A 16343-nucleotide genomic window follows, 5' to 3' on the forward strand; every position below is an offset into this window, starting at 1 on the left:
CACCGCCCGCGATCGCGATCCCCCGACGTATCCCCACCGCCCACCGCGCGCCCCCGGGAGGAGGGGGGGGGGAGGGGGCTGCCCCGCAGTGCTTTTTGGCCGGGGTGGGGCCCCGTAGCGTCGAGGCCGCGCAGGCCGCGGCGGCTGTTGCTATGGCAACAGAGGGCGGTGGCGCGCGCCTCGCTGCTGGGACGTGACCCCTTTTGGGCCCGCCTTCCTCCGTGCCGCCATCTTGGAAGTTGCGTCAAGATGGTGGCGCGGCGGCTGTAGGCTCCGCCCCCTGCGGCGTGCGTGGTGACGCAACCGCGCTGTCGCCTCCTGAACCCGGAAGTGCGTCCTCCCTCCGCGGGAGTGCCGAGGCAAGCCGAGCCCAGCCCAGCCCAGCCCAGCCGGTGGCGGGGAGATGGCGGCGGCGGCGGAGCTGCAGGGGAAGTACCAGAAGCTGGCTCAGGAGTACTCCAAGGTATCAGGCGCCGCAGCCCGGCCCCGATGCCGCCTGGCCGGTGCCGCCCCCCGCCAGCTGCTGCCTGCGCGCGGGCTGCCGGCCGTTACGCGCCTAACGGCCGCCGCTCTGAGGGCACGAGGCCTTCCCTGGCCGACCCGCCGGGGTGCCCCTGCTGTCGGTGGGCCTGCCCCGCTGCCGCCCTGGGGCCCGGGCGCCCCCGCCCAGCCCGGCTGCCCTCAGCGCTGCGCTCCGGCCGGAGCCGGGGGCTGGTCGGGGCTGAGGCGCTGGTTTCTGTGGCAGGGTGAAGCGTTTGGCGCCCAGAGGCTGCCCCGTTTCTTGAGGGTGAGGTGGAGGCAGGCTCGGGCAGGCAGGGCAGGTGCCAGGCTGCAGGTGTCGGAGGACCACGGCGTTGCCAGCGCTGGCTGGGCCAGCCGGTGTGAGCGGCAAAGTGGCCTTGTCTGCAAAGCATCCAGTAGGGCAAGTAACGGGTTCGGCTACACCAGGGAAGTGAGCCCAGCAGCCCTTCCCCTTGCTCCTCCACTTCGGGCATGAGGCTCAGTGAGCTTTCTGGGTGTGAACAGTCGTTGAGGTCTTAGTCTTGTATCTTACCCACAGACTCGTGAGTTTGCTGTGACCGGTGGGTGAGCGTTCGGCAGTGTTACGGGCTGCAGTGTCTTGGAAGCAAGGACGCTTGATTCCACACTTACCTCATGTCTGTTCCTGTTCTTCTGCAGCTGCCTTAGGTGACTGCATCCCGTTTCTGGTGCTTAACAGAGTATTTGCAAAGACTTCTGGCCCGTACTGGGGAATGCCTTTCCTTTCCAAGGTGCTCCAGATGATTTCTTAAATGGTGGAGCATTGCTTAATACAGAATTTTTCATTCTTGTTTCCTCACTGAAAAGGAGACTGTTGGTCTTGAATAGCACAGTTATTCAACAGCTTTGGGAAAGAAAGCCAGCACTTTGTTGTTGTGTAGCCCAGCATCAGAGTGCTTGGCACAAGGCACTTGACTATATTTGAGACCTCTCCCTAGATCACAGAAGAACGTGTCTTTAAATACTATTCTCCTTGGAAATGTTATAAAAAACCCGATACAGAATCTAAACTGTTCACAGATGTTTCTTAAAATTATTTTGTGAAATTATTAAAAAAAACCCCTAAATTCTTTTTGGGGCTTCGTAGATCAAAGAGTTCATATTTCTTGTTGCTTTCTACAGTGGCTCACTGTACCTTGGAGATTGAAAGTGGCTCAGAATAAGGTAGTTGAGGGACTTTGCTGCTTGATTCCCAAATGAAACTTTGAAATGTGGACTTATGACTATAGCTTCTAAAAGTTCCAGCTGCTGCATCCTCTTTCTTTTGGTATCATGGTGTCCAAAAACTTTTTTGAACTTCATCTTGCAACTTTCAGCCTGTGATGTTTCATTGGTTCTTTCTGGGAACTATTTTTTGGTCTCGTCCCCCTTGTGAAACAACTCCAGGGCATTGTGGGATCCCCTTTGCAGATAACACTTTTTGTGCAAGTGATCAGTTGTTCAATTGGCTGTTTATTGTGTGCAGGTGAAAACAGAGAGTAGCCCTGGGAAGCCGTTTGCCTGTTCGCTTAGTTGTGTTGTGGAAGCTGAGGAGAGAGGTAGACAAGAGTTTGATAGACTCAAGGAGTGCCAAGGGAAGTACTTGCCAAAGGATTGCTTTCCCTCTCTGTTCACAGAGCAGTCATGAAGAAGGATGTGTGTGTTGAGTCCTTTCTTCCCCTCGAGTTGCAGCTTCTGGCTCTCTTGCACAACCCTGATAGAAGTATTAGTCAAAAGGCTCTTTAAACTTGTGACAGCCTTTGGTGGATCACACTTCAGCTTGGTTATCTCAATGCAGCACAGTCGAGCTAGTTCATTCATTGCACCTGATGTGTTCCTGCATTAGTACCTGTGGCAGAAGGAAAGATGTAGAAAACTACTGCACTGCTTTTTCTTGCTAGGGAAACCCTGTGCTTGGAAGTTTTTCTGTGGTGCTCTTACGAGTTCCTTCGCTTGCCTTTGTAATACCTGAGCAGCACAGTGGGAATACTGCCAGGGCAAAAGCCTGTGCTTAGCAATGTCAACTGACTTTTCACATGTATTCAGTCCTTGGATGGAAGATGTTAGCCACTGCTGTTTTACACCGAGTCTTGCCTTTTGCGCTTCTGCCAAAGGTATTCCCAAACACTATAGAAACCCTTTTCATTTATATCTGCAACAGCTGGACTCAAAACATGTCAAATGAATACAAACTGCTGTAGAAGAAACCAGGATTCAAGCAATTATCAAGGAATGGGAAGATGGAACTGTTGGTATCCTCATTGCTGCAGGGTAGAGTTATTCTATGAAGTGACTGGGAAATAGGTTTGAGTATCACTTTGCACTGCAGTGATTTTAGCTTAGATTTCTGAACTACATAAGTCAGTCTTAGAGGGACTTTATGCTTTTTATGCATTTTCCTGAAGTGTATGTCAAGCTGTTTTCTCTGGATCATCTGCTGCTACTGGCAATTTTTGCATTAGATTATAGTTAAGCTCTTCTTGAATTGATACAGATTTTGATTTATTTTGATACATATTTTGATTTATTTTGAGCCCTGCTTATGTTCCAGAACCAGTTGTGAGCAGTTTTGGGGAAAAGAGGGGAGAGACAGAAATAGCACTGAATATGAGCAAGAACTTGATTAGTCAAGGAAGAAGTTGCAACTTTTCCATATTTGTTCTTCAAACGTTAACTGTATCTATGTAACTAATCTTCCAAGATATTTATTAAGAATTATGCTGTATTTGACCAAAATATTCAGATGGTAAAGTAACTTCTTATTTTGTGACAATTCAGGATATGAATTGGATACTATTTTGAGCCTGATACCACTACAATCCACCTGAACAGAATACTTTAAAAAGCATGCACAACTGGTGCTCTCATGAGAGAACGTGATGCTGTATGCACATTCTAATGAATGGCTTTTATTTATTCCTTTGTCTTGCATAGTTACCAGCATCTCTTATTTTTCAGCTTCGAGCCCAGAACCAAGTGCTGAAAAAAGGGGTTGTAGATGAGCAAGCAAACTCTGCTTCTCTGAAGGTAATCTCTACAAACTGCTCACATCAGATGTATTAAGCTGTGACAAAATAGGTAAATGGGAAGGGTAAACAGGGAATACTTTTACTCAATGTATAGTGATTAAAAGAATAAAGAAGGAACTTGATCTAGTAAAATAATTTCTGTTCTGCAACTAGTCTTCATTGTTTTCTGGAGGTGCTGACTTTGTAAAAGTGGAAGGTTGCTCCTTGATGATTACCTTAAAGAATGAAATATGTACTTGAGTGTGACCTGTGGGCAGCTCAAGGAATTGAAATTTGTTTTTTAGTTTAAAAACAATACTTTTTGTCTTTTCAGTATTCATATAGTGAAGAAAACAATTTTTTAATGTGGTTTTTTTTAATGCGATACTTCTTATTAAAAGCAGTGTGAAAGTATTAAACTTTTTGGCCATTCAGGAGCAACTGAAGATGAAGGATCAATCACTGAGAAAACTGCAACAAGAAATGGACAGCCTGACCTTCCGAAATCAGCAGCTTGCCAAGCGGGTGGAGTTACTTCAAGATGAACTTGCATTAAGTGAAGCTAGGGGCAAGAAAAACAAGGTATGTGCTAAAGGCAAAAAAAGCGCCTCACCTGTCAATGTCTTACTCTGATTTCTATCAGTAGTTACTTTTTGTCAAGGGTTGAGCTAAATGTTTTTGTCAGAACCTGTGTTATTAACTGATGTTAGTGAAAATACCCACAAAACAGGTATTGATACATCTAATATATGCTAAGTAGTTCTGTACTTTTTCTAGTGTATCAGCTACCTGATACTGAATTGCTATCTCCCTTTTCAGATATTTAAGTATTCAAACAGCTGGGAAAGATCTTGGAGCTTTGTGTTTAATCTACTGCTACGAAGAAAACTGATCACCCTTCATTTTCTATCCTCACCTCCTTGCTTTGTAATTTTGATGTCAACGGTTCACTCTTCAGCCTATGATAGTAGCTTTTTCTAGTCAGCTCTTACATGAATCTTGTCAAATGCTTTGAAATCTAGATTTTTAGCTGATATTCTGTATGTTATTTCAAAATGACAAAGTAATTCCAGTACCATGATCTTTCTCTGCCAAAATGCTTGCTGATTAAACCTGGCTATACCATGTTCTGTCTTAAGATCAGCCATATCTTCTGTAGGTAACATCAGAATTCCAGGGGTGATGTGTCTGGACTTGAATGGCTCTCAAACATCCTTTTACTACCTTCCTCTTAAGAGGAAACCCCACTTACTGTCGTCTTTTGTTTTCAGTTTGTTCCCAAAATGCTGTATCTGTAAAGACTGACACTATAGAAATCATTCTACTGATGAGTAGTAGGATCATCTTACTTTCTCTCTAAACTCTTGTGCAATTTTTTGCTATCCAGCTCCTTGACAAGCAGTAGTGCCTCTGACGTAGATTATTCATACACTGTAGTAGATTGTTCTTCAAAATGCAGTTTGACCCTTCTTTTATTTTGCATTATGTAACTTACTGCTTTGGTAGATGTTTCCAAATTTTGAAGGACCTCAGCTTGGCTTGAGTAGCTTTGGAAACCATTGTCACTGACTGTGTTTCCTGTCCAGCTGTCAGAATGCACAGTTCTGTTTTTTGGGGTTTTTTTAAAGAAGTGTTTGTGCTACCTTTTAAATATGTTCCCTTTTAGTTTTACCTATAGAGCATCATTGAGTGGAGATATGTTCAATACAATGTGCCTACTAAATTCTATGTCTGTTAATTCAGAGACTTGCCATTGGGAGGCCATATAAATGGTATCTAAACCAATTTAAATAAAGATTTTCATACTTGATCTGTGTCAGGCTGCAGTTCTTCTAGAAGGAGAACATATGCCAGTATCTCAGGTGTTGTAGTTCATAGGCTGCCCTCAAGTGCAGAGGTGGCTTAGCTATGCTAGGCGTCCCAAGCGTTTGCCGTTTGGTGTTAAGCATGAACAGTCTCCCGTTTGTTTGGTGATGGGATTACCTTTGTGGACACTCGCTGGGGGTAGATGTGCCTTACACGCAGCTACCAAACCAAAGAAGCCTCAGTGCATAGGGTTCCACATTACTGACTGCATGAAATCATGCAAGATTCTAATGTCAGGTGGGCATCTGCCCACAGGAGCGATTTCGTGTGTGGTGTCTGAGTAGAGGCTCTTCTGAGTCCTTTACTGAGTTAGCATTCTACCACTGTGCAGTAACAACAGTGTGAAGGAAAATGTGCTAAAAGTAGGCCTGTGCTGTGTGCAATATGCACGTGTTTTGATGTATTAATCAATGTAAGCAAGGAGATACTCATGTGCCTCTGTTGGGAACTGGTGATGGGAAGTATTTTCATATACTTGGGGATGGGCTTTGGGATACACCCAGGGACTTGGAGGTAACAAATGCATTTTCTTTCTTTTAGAAAAGTGCAGAATCCTCGTCTCAGTTGAGTCAAGAGCAGAAAAGTGTCTTCAATGAAGATCTTCAGAAGAAGATAGAGGAGAATGAACGACTACATATACTCGTGAGCGAAACTTTTAGCTTTTCTTTTTAGTTCAGAAAACTGGTCACATGAACAAAGAGAGAAAAAATAAAATGCCATCTGAAAACTAGTGGGTTTACATGCTTAGTTGTATGCAGAACAGTAGATGAGATCAGATAGCTTGTGTATAAAGGTGCTCGCTGGGCAAATGAAAAAGTATTTTGACTTCGGATTCTTAAGACAGTATGTGGAATAACTCATGTAATACATGTTTTGTCATTTAGATTTTTAACTTTTGGTGACACTTTGCTACTGTACTGAAAACAACCATGTAGTTGATACTGGGTGGAAACTTCTTTTTACTTCACTGTTTCAGAATTGCCTTAAAGCTTAAAATATTTTCTGCAAGTTGCCATAATTAAGTCAGGAATTACTTTACCGAAATGGAATGCATTTCACTTTGGCTTAGAAAACTGAAGAAAAACCTTATGACTCAAGTTTAATTTTTCATGTGTCTGCTGTAAACTGGCAACGTATTTAAGGAATACTTGGTACTACAAAACCAATAAACATAAAGTACTTTGTTCCCGAATCTTTTCTCTGTAAATATCATTGTAAAATTTCAGTTTGTCTGAGGACTAGTACTTGTTGTTAACCTGGGCTGGCTAATGTCAGTGATCTAACTCATGGGACTAGATTCCATACTAAAATTAACTTTTTATATGTGTTCTGCTTTTCTTTTAGTTCTTTGAAGCAGATGAGCAGCACAAACGTTTAGAAGCAGAGCTGAGAAGCAGACTTGACGTTTTGGAAACTGATGCTGCCCAGCACCAAGCTGTGGTGGACAGTTTAACAAGGAAATACACAGATACCATAGAAAAGCTGCAGAATGATAAAGCCAAATTAGAAGTAAGGAGTTTTTCCTTTACTTGCAAGTTTGAAAAGTTTTGAAATGAGATGTCTTGCTGTGTCAGCACTTACATTGTGAGATTATCTTCTTGCATAAAGATCAAGTCTCAGACACTAGAAAGAGAAGCTAAGGACTGTAGGCTTCGAACCGAAGAATGGTAAGTGTTTTTATTTAATAAATAAAAAATTGATTTAAAGAAATAACTGCTGTGAAAGATTAACTTTGTTGTTTCTAGAGAATAATATCTTGAAGGAAAAAAAAAAAAACCACAACAAAAAACCCCTAAGCCACCAAAGGCTTTGATAAAACCCAAAACACTGGGCAACAGCTGATTATCATCAAGACTGTGCAGGTCAGACCCCTTTTCCTTCTACTGGGTACGTAACTAGACAATAGGTTCCACAGGTTCAACTTTCAGTAAGGGCAGTTTTGTTGCCAAGCTATTTCAAGTAGCTGTGAAGCTGTTGAAAGCTTGAAGAATTTATTTGTAATGAAATGCTTAAAAAGTAAAGAAACAAAAGATTCATGAGTTTTTACAAACTGCTCCTCAAAACGAAGCTTGGGTAAGGTATGCTGAGACAAGTGATTGGAGACTTTCAAAAATCCCCCTCCACCCCAAAAGCTTCTTGAACAGTTGCTTTTGCTTCGGGTATAACACGCTCACCTAAAATACGTGGAGGTTGTTGGAAACATTGTGGTGTTAGTTTTGGAATGTCTTCATTGTCTTGAAGACAAATTGTAGAAAATGCAAAGAAGTTGAGGACTGCGGGCCAAGTCAAATTAGGGTGCACTTCTCTGAAGTTCATTGTCAAGGTGCATTTTTAAAAGATACATGTGCAGTATAGATCTTTAATGTAATGGATAAAATACATAGTGAATGATAGATGAAGAGTTCCTTCTTTCAAATGATAACCTTGAAGCATATATTTTAATTATTTTGTTAAATGCAAAGGTACTTGAATTCCAGTAACTCCTCTAATACAGGTCAGGGTTTCAGAAAATGACTTGCAAAGGAAGATGGAAGCTATGTTTTGCCACTTTTTGCCTTTTTTCTGGTGTTTGGAAAACAGTGTAGTCTGAACTGAATAGTAGCAGATTAGAGCTAGTCTGTCCTGTTCTGTGATGACTGGATAATTAATGTCATTGTAAGAAATTGTCCCTACCATTTAAGAAGGGAGGGTTTTTAAAAACAAAGCGTGGCACTTTTTTTTTTTTATTTTCAAAAAATAAACAGTGAAATCAGTACCTAATGAACACGTGACAGAAGATGTCTGAGTACTGCTCTTCTGTTTTCCCCGCTCTTTCAAGGGGAAGGATCTGTTTGCCTCTGACACCCACGCTTTATTTGGGAAAGCCAGGGCATATGAGACTTGACAGCCTGCATGCCTTGAAAATTAAAGGGCAGAATGTAAACCAAAACATACCAAACTGCTTGTTTGCTGTTCCTTTGTAGTACAAAAAGGAAATATCCACACTCCCGCAGTTTGTATTTTCTGTCATGCCCAATGCTACTGCGGTTTGTGCTGTACAGTTTCTATGTGGTTTTGGAGCTGCTCTTCAAGAAATAAGTTTGTTAATGTGCATGAGCTGCTCATTGGCCAGTTTCTTCATATCTTGCTTGTCTATTTTGGATTCTTTTTCCTTGTTAGTCTCTAACTTTCCATATAGCAAATGGTTTTTTTAAAAAAGGAAAAAACTGTCACTTTGATGCTTCCCCCCACCCTCCACTATATGTGCAGGAGTTCTAGATGTCAAATGGGAAGCAAAACAGTGAAGAATTTGGGGGCCTGAGTTGGGTAAGGTGTGGAATTTAGTCTGAATCAATATGCAGTAATCTTTGTTGATATATGTATATAATATTGGAATATATTACTATTCATCATTAGAATGTATGCTAATGATATGAGTAATTTTAGTAACTTAGTTCCACACCTATATTCACAATCAAATCCAAGTGAAGCAGATCTAAAGAAAAACCACTTGAAAATGCATCAGGAACATTATTGCCAAGTCTTGTGGGAATGGGCTGTATCGTAGCAGTATTTCAATGTGGGGCTTTGAAAAGCTCGTAAGGTATTTCTAATAGCGGCGTGACAGTTAACTGAATTATCGACAAGTGACTACTTGCGTATTAGAATACTGCATCGGATATATAGTGACTAATTTAAAGGCCCTTTTGCATTCCCATTCAAGTTCCAGTAGAAAAGAATACCTTCATGTATCTTATACAGTAGTTGCAGAATTGGAAAATAATGTAAAGATTAACTCTGAAGTTGAGCTTCTCAAGAATGGAACTTGGGATTTACGACAACTTGTTGCTTCTTCCACTGCACTTGTTAGGGATTAAAATACAATGTCATATATTGTATATGACATAAAGGAGGAAAAATTATTCCTGCCGTCTTCTATCTGACTTCTAGAAGACAATTACCTGTACATTCAGGGGGTGCTTATGGTGAGCTGTGGTGTTGGTGATACAGATTAAATTTTAAAGGTTTACAATATGTGTGTGTGGTTTTTCGTTTGTCTTTTTGTTACTTAGCCAGCAACAGTTAAAGAATCTTCAAGCAGCTTTGGGCAGTAGACTGGAAGAATCTCTGTGCATAATCAATGAAAAAGTACCTTTTAATGACACAAGTACGTATTGCCTTCGTCTTGGTATCTTGTTTAATTTTGGGTATCCATCTGGAGGAAGTACTCCTTAGCAATTAAAATGTATTAGCTGTAAAAAATATTGGACATCTGAACAGATGCTTGGAGGTAATTGTAGTAAGTATTCATAATACTTGTCATAATCTTGTTTAGTTATCTTAAAAACTTGATACTTTTAATTTTCATTATAGATATAAATAAAAACTTTATATATATAAATTAAAAATTACAGATATAAATAAATCTTTTGAAGGCTTTTGAGTAATTTGCCACTTGTCTTGCTTAGTGTTGTCAGAATATCATAAAAGGTGAAGGAACACAGTCAATTTAGTGATTTCTCCACAAAGATTTCTTTATTTACTCCTCTCAAAGCGTATTATTTTTGGCAAGGTATATTCAAGAATTACAGTAAGTTAAGATGGGGATAAACTAGTGGCTGCAGAGATGTTGATTTGATGAGGCATTGCATTAATAATGATCCATACTTAGTGGAAAGTCTGTCAGCATGTCTCATATCTGATCAGAGAACACTCCAGACTATTTCTTCTCCATGGTTTGTTTTGGACTCATTCATCTTTTCAGGGAAAAAAAGCCAACCTTTGAATTTGGGGACTTTTACTTGAAGCAACCTTTTTTTTTTTTTTTCTGCTTCCTTTCCGACTGCTACTAGATAAACTGAAGTGTGGAGGTTACTGTGAATTTAGGAGTGCTCAGCCTTCGCATTTTGTTGGTACAAGAATCGGTTGGTATGTGCCAGTATGTGTGTACTGGGTGCTTCTGTAAATAGCTTGAATGCGAGGCTGTACTGCAGGCAGCAGTCTGCACTGTTCTGCAGTGATACTAGGAGGACCTGGAATAGTGAGAAAGCTGAAAGTAGTGAAGAAGGAGCAGAGGAGTGAAAACAGGCTGTTGTATTTGTGGTAGGTTTTATTGGTAGTTTGTGCATTTTTCATTTAGTTTAAAATTTGATGACAATGTTTTGAATAGCCTGAGGTTCTCTAAAAGCTGATCTGGCGGGTGCTGCAGGCGTGAGCCTTCCAGTTCACTGGGCTGGCAATCCAGTGAGTCTTGGCTTAGAAACACCAGATCATCTTCTCTAGGAAATGTTGACTCTCATACAGCATATTGTACTTGGGTGTTGGTGCCTTGAATTGGTACCCTTTTAACTTCTGTCCTCTCACAGAGATCACTTTGCCTGATGTCTGCTGCCTATTACTTCTCTGACTTCTTTAGCTGATTTTTTTCTTTTGTTACAGGTGGTTACCATTGTAGCGAGAACTTGGAAAATAATTTTTCTGCTCACTCAGCTGCTATAGCATTATGTTTTTGCTTGTGTAGAAAAGACTGAAAAAATAGTGGACAGATCTTTAGTGATAGAATAATGAAAGTCAGGAAATGTTTGTCTGCTGTGAATTCCAACTGCCTTGCTCTGTAGTGGTTTTAAGGGTAACTAGCAACTGGCTTCAGTTTCAGTAACAATCAAATGCCTTGTTGACTGTTAAGCATGATTTTGAGAGTAGAAAGATAACAAAAAAGTTTTCTGAAGCATTTACTTACAAGTAGGGTTCAGTAATTTTGGGCAGAGTATTTTGTTCTGATTACAGCTACCTTTTCCCATTTGTTAATTGTCAAATGTGAATGATATGAAAGGAATGAGAAACTAAGTTTCCTTTGTGTGTAGATTTTAAACTACAGTGGTTGTTAGTCCATTTAATTGAGGATGAATGTGATCCCTTTTAAATCCGTAAGACTCTAAGCTTTCTAGGTACAAATATCCCTCTACCTCTTTAAACATTGTGCCTGCTTGTAATTGAGTAAGCATTCTAGTTGCTCTGTAACTGGAACAGAACGCTGAAATATGTGGAAAGTACTTCCTATTCTAAATTATCAACAAATCAAGTGTATACAGGAGCATTTTTTTTGAAGTGCAAACCATTTTAAAAAGTACATTCATCTTGTCTGACAGTCCCTGGAAGGCAATTGAAATTTGAAAATCATCTTGAATTCTTTCCATTATTTATTTTTTTAAAAAGATTTTTCACTCTTGTTAGTGATGGATACTGTTCTTTTGGGCAAGAGGGTTCTGCTCTTACCGATCAAATACAAGGTGTGCAGATGGTTAAATCTGACTTGCAGTGTGAGACAGGTATGGAAGTACTTTTTCTCTAACTAGTCACAGTAACAGTTCTTAAGTGAGGATGTTTAGGTCTACTTTATTGAAGCCAGTTGTTTGTATAGTTTTAGTTAATATTACTTACGTGAACTGTAATACTACTGCAATGTAATTTTATATTAAAAAAAAATCACTATTTACCAGTAAGTGTCTCTTAAAACCCCCACAATTCAATAAGCACATATAACTCAATTTTTGTCTCCTAGGATCTAATCGATACAATGCTCTGAATGTACCATTACATAACAGAAGATACCAGGTAAGCACATTTTGTGACTTCCTGTGTAAAGATGCAACTTTCTACACAGATACTGAATAAAAAGTCATTTTAGTGACCTAAAGTGGCAGAAGATAGCCTGTCTTACTTACTGTCATGATAATCCAAGGGAATTTCTGTCCACAGAGCCTCTGCGCTTTTCAAAAGGTAGTCTGTGCTGTTCTTATGTCGAGGAGTCATCCGCTCCCCTCGCGTCACTAGAGCTAATCCATTGACTGCTGGCTGATGATTACTGGGGGTATTAACTCAGGCATGCCTTTTGAAAAGGAATGGCAAAAAGGTTTAATACTTGTCTCTTATTAAAGTTATATGAACTATTCTAACTTACTGTAGGCTGGCATAGCAAAAGAATATTTATTTAATTTTAATATTTAGCAGTTTTTTTTAAATTTTAATATTTAGTTAATATTACTTGCCATTAGTCGTAATCCTCTTAAGGAACAAATCCTGTATCTTTGAGAACTCTGCATGGTTCATTTACATTTTATGGGATACTTCTTGGCAAATCACCCTTATTAATTTAAATATTATTAAAAAAACCCTAACCTTTTCGGTTCATTAATGTAACTTCATCAGTTTCCTTGGGAATGTGGTTTACTCCATATTCAAAAATGAGCATTAATTTCCAGTGAATAGCTAAATCTATTAAGTCTTTTAACGGTAGTAGATTGGGTACCTTGATACAGTCAAAATTTTCCTGCTTCACTACCACAGAGGATGGGCTCCACAGCCCTTAGTGTTGGTTTTTTTTCTTGAACCTTCAAGTTAGTGCATTCAGATGCCACTGTAGAAAAAATTCAGGTAACTGTTTTCTGCTTTTTTCAGAAGTGCCTATAAAGAGACCTTGTTCCTAATGCATCTGGCTATGAGAACAGGTGACCCGCTGTCCAGTTTTGTGATGGAAGCAGACCTAAATCAACCTGTGCTGGGTCCTAAGAAAAATCGGAATAACTGCACAGAGAGTTTATCCCTTTATTATTTCCTGCTAGCAGCCCTACTGTCAGCCAGCCTCATGCTTTGAGATCTGCAGTCTTGAAAATGTTCCAGGACAGATTTTTATGACTGGCTGTGTCAGTGGAGGCAAAATGCTAGTGTATTAGCACAGGCTGCAGTGGGAAGGACAGCAAAACAGTAATATTGTCTGTTTTCCTTCCTTGCATAGCTAATTAACATACACAGACTGAGTGTAATGACTGCATTAATTACACGCCACTATCCCTGATCCACAGTCAAGATTCACTTTGATTTAACACTTCATTGAAGCATTAGGAATACATCTCTGAAGGAGAAATCATTCTTGGCTTGAAATGTCACTTTAACCTTATTCCCTTCTCCATAAATCACAGCAGCGTACTTTTCTTCTCTGTTGCCTTTGCTTTTTCAGAATGTTCCATTTTGGATTTGTTTCTTGGATACCTTTCTACTACACTAAAGCCACAGAACAGCCTTATTCATGAGCAGCAGCTCAGTTCTGTCCAGGTGGGAGAACAAGAATTGAGTGTTACTGGTTAGAGAAGCTGACACCTTTTATTCTGGGAGAAAACTGCATTGGTTTTTGCTAATTAAAGTTACATTTCCTTACAACCAGGTGTTACGATTTTCTCACTACCTCCACACTGAAAGAACTGAGCTGTTGTCAGTGATTAGTCTATTGGTCTTCAGAAATTTTGATTTCAAAGATTTTTTCTGTGATTGTACTAACCTCTGAGTGTTCTTGTGGCCTGTTGTTTGAGAAATGCAGCAGAGGCAAAGCACCACCTGTTGAATGAAATAAAAACTTACTTTGTCATAGAAAAACATGCCCTTCTGTGTGGTATTGTAGTATATGAATAAACTTTAAAAGTTAAAGAAAACTGCTGCTATGTATTTTAGGATGACCTAGTGACAAGAAAGAAATAATTGATAGCAATTTTTTGTGTCCAAATATAGAATTTTTTTCATATTTAAATAGGTACTTGTCAAATGTAGTAATTTTATAACTTCTTTACAGCTGAAGTTGCGAGACCTTGCTGGCCAGGCACTGGCTTTTGTTCAAGAACTTGTAACGGCTCTTTTGAACTTCCATACATACACTGAGCAGAAGGTACAGATCTTTCCCATTGATTCTGCAACAGACAGTATATCACCGCTCAATCAGAAGGTAAAGCTTATAGATTTCAATAGTGAGTATGTTCAGTTAGGTAGACTTTCATGAGTGAATAATCTTAGTCCTTCTTTGCTGCCTTCTGCCACCTTTACTGGAGTGCTGTGAGTGTGTTCCTGAGAGGCAGCCTCTCCTGCATGAGAAGCCTTTTCTATAGGGTGAATTCTCTGAATGCAGGCAAAGGTGTAGCTGCAGAGAATCCTTCTCCGCTGTGCCTCTGCTACAGAGCAATATGACAGTAAAATTAGGGCTCTGCTTTATAAGTGATAAAGTGCATTTGTTAAAAGTTTGGCTGACTGACTTTTAAAATGAGACACAAATATTGCACTGCTAAACAGATGCTTGTCTTAGTTAATGTACTGAGGCATGGGAGATGTTGAGACAGAAGGTCCTGTGTTTAATATGAAATAAACTGAATGTAAGGTAGGCTTATGAAGGAGAGAACTTAGGTTCCGTTCCGTTGTCAAAAACAAACTTTGTAATCTGATTTGGGGCTATTCGTGTGAAGACCTTTCCTGTAAGTCATCTGAAGCTTCAAGTCTGCAAAGCATGTTGAAATTATTATGAGAAACCTGAGCTGTCTCTTCCTTTGCAACTCCGTGGGAAGGCTTTTCTGAGAGCACTGTTTGGAGCTGTTAAGCTGCATCTTTTGACTTTCTATGCCATGAAGCATGGAAAAAACCATTGTGCACAAGGATTTGTGTGGGGATGCATATATGTATGCTTGGGAATAAAACTGCTTTAACATCAGAATTGTTGACTTCATAATGCAAGCGGACCTATGTGCATTTAAGTTGCTGGATGACGGTATCTTCTGATTCAGACGAATTTCAATTTAGAAGTTTGTAGGGCTCAGACTTAAGCTACTGAGGTGGACGTGGTTTGCATTGATCAAATGGCTGCAGCGCAGGTAGTGGCAATGTTAACTCACAAAACTCTCTGGTGCTTGGGAAGACCTCCTTTAATCTCTTTGCAGGCAACAAATATGCTTGTGAAGGTGTTTATCGTCTAGAAAAATCCCCCTCTATTTACCTTCTCAGTTGTTTCAACTATTTGAATCAAGAATACACTTTTACAGAGATTCAGCATAGATCTTAGTTTGAGAACATTTTCTTGCTTCTGCCACCAAACATACTCAAAACGGCGTATCCTTCTGGTGAAAGCTGTGTAGCTTTGTCATCCAAATTCTTTGGGGCAGGAACTGTGTCTCCTTTTTATGTGGCCTAGCGTGGTGATTGGATTCTAGAGAGGCTACTGCAGTTTAAGGGGATAAAAGCAGGTTTCTTTGGTATCACTTCTCATGCATTTTTTTTCTTAATGTCCTAGTTAACACTTCTTTGTTGCTTTTCAGTGGAGAAGTGCTTTCACACAGCTGAAACATGCACCTTAATCAGAACTGTAATTTGATTCTCCTTTTCTGATAATTGACTCTGAATCAGTAGTTCAGGCTTTGTTTGTTTTCATAATTATGTCTCTTGTAGTCTGCCCCATTGTGTATTCATGACCTAATTCCTCTGTGCAATTACCTCTCAGGGCTTTTGCCATGACTTTCCAGCGGTGAAGCATCTTTTATCACTCACTGAAGCTGCTGTTGCTACTGTATTTTTGATTAATTTATCTATTTGCTTGGCAGGTGTTCTCAGTATGATCTCAGCTCCTCCACTGAGTAGTTCAGAAATCTCCCTTTAATGTGGTAGAGAAAATGAGACAAGTGTCAGGCTTAGCACACTTGCACTGATTTATTTTTCCCCAACTCCAGGTCTTGTCTGGCGCTTTTGAGCTATTTTCCCCACCAAACACTCAAAGTAGATGTGGACAATTCCCTTCCAGGTTCAAGTATTCCTTTTCTCTTTAAGTATTGGATTGCTGGGTTCTGCTGGGTCTTCAGCATTGTGCCAGATAACTCCAGTCCTCTTTCTTGCAACACAAGCCAGGAGCATTCTGCATGTGTTATTTCTTCCTCCTTAGATTTAGGAATTTTCCCTAATTCCATCTGGATTTGTGCATGCATGAATGAGAGCTTGGCAAATCTCTTTTCTTGTTAACACTGTGTTGCCGCACTGTAATAATACATGGAATAATTAAAACTTCTCATATCCTGTGTGCCTGGGATCTTTAGCTACTCTTGTGGTATAAGTAATCAAAGGTGAAGGTATCTTTCTATGGGGTAAAATAAAAAACATGATCACTTTTGA

The 16343-nt window shown here is 40.2% G+C and overlaps 1 protein-coding gene across 2 annotated transcripts in view; it reads left to right on the forward strand.

Annotated features, from left to right (window-relative positions):
• The first annotated feature begins 295 nt into the window (after positions 1-295).
• PPP1R21 (protein phosphatase 1 regulatory subunit 21) overlaps positions 296-16343 on the forward strand; it is a 32013-nt gene continuing 15965 nt past the window's right edge. Inside the window, exons 1-9 of one of the 2 annotated variants that reach the window (XM_080408665.1) lie at positions 296-463; positions 3478-3546; positions 3963-4109; positions 5934-6035; positions 6738-6902; positions 7002-7060; positions 9446-9540; positions 11935-11987; positions 13996-14145. In XM_080408665.1, coding sequence (XP_080264791.1) covers positions 404-463; positions 3478-3546; positions 3963-4109; positions 5934-6035; positions 6738-6902; positions 7002-7060; positions 9446-9540; positions 11935-11987; positions 13996-14145 — 900 coding nt within the window. In that variant the 5' untranslated portion in view covers positions 296-403. Of the gene's footprint in view, positions 464-3477; positions 3598-3962; positions 4110-5933; positions 6036-6737; positions 6903-7001; positions 7061-9445; positions 9541-11934; positions 11988-13995; positions 14146-16343 lie in introns of those variants that run through there. The other variant, XM_080408666.1, reaches the window with a different exon arrangement.

The sequence above is a fragment of the Falco punctatus genome (genome assembly GCF_963210335.1).
Source record: "Falco punctatus genome assembly, chromosome: 12".
NCBI classification, from domain to species: domain Eukaryota; kingdom Metazoa; phylum Chordata; class Aves; order Falconiformes; family Falconidae; genus Falco; species Falco punctatus.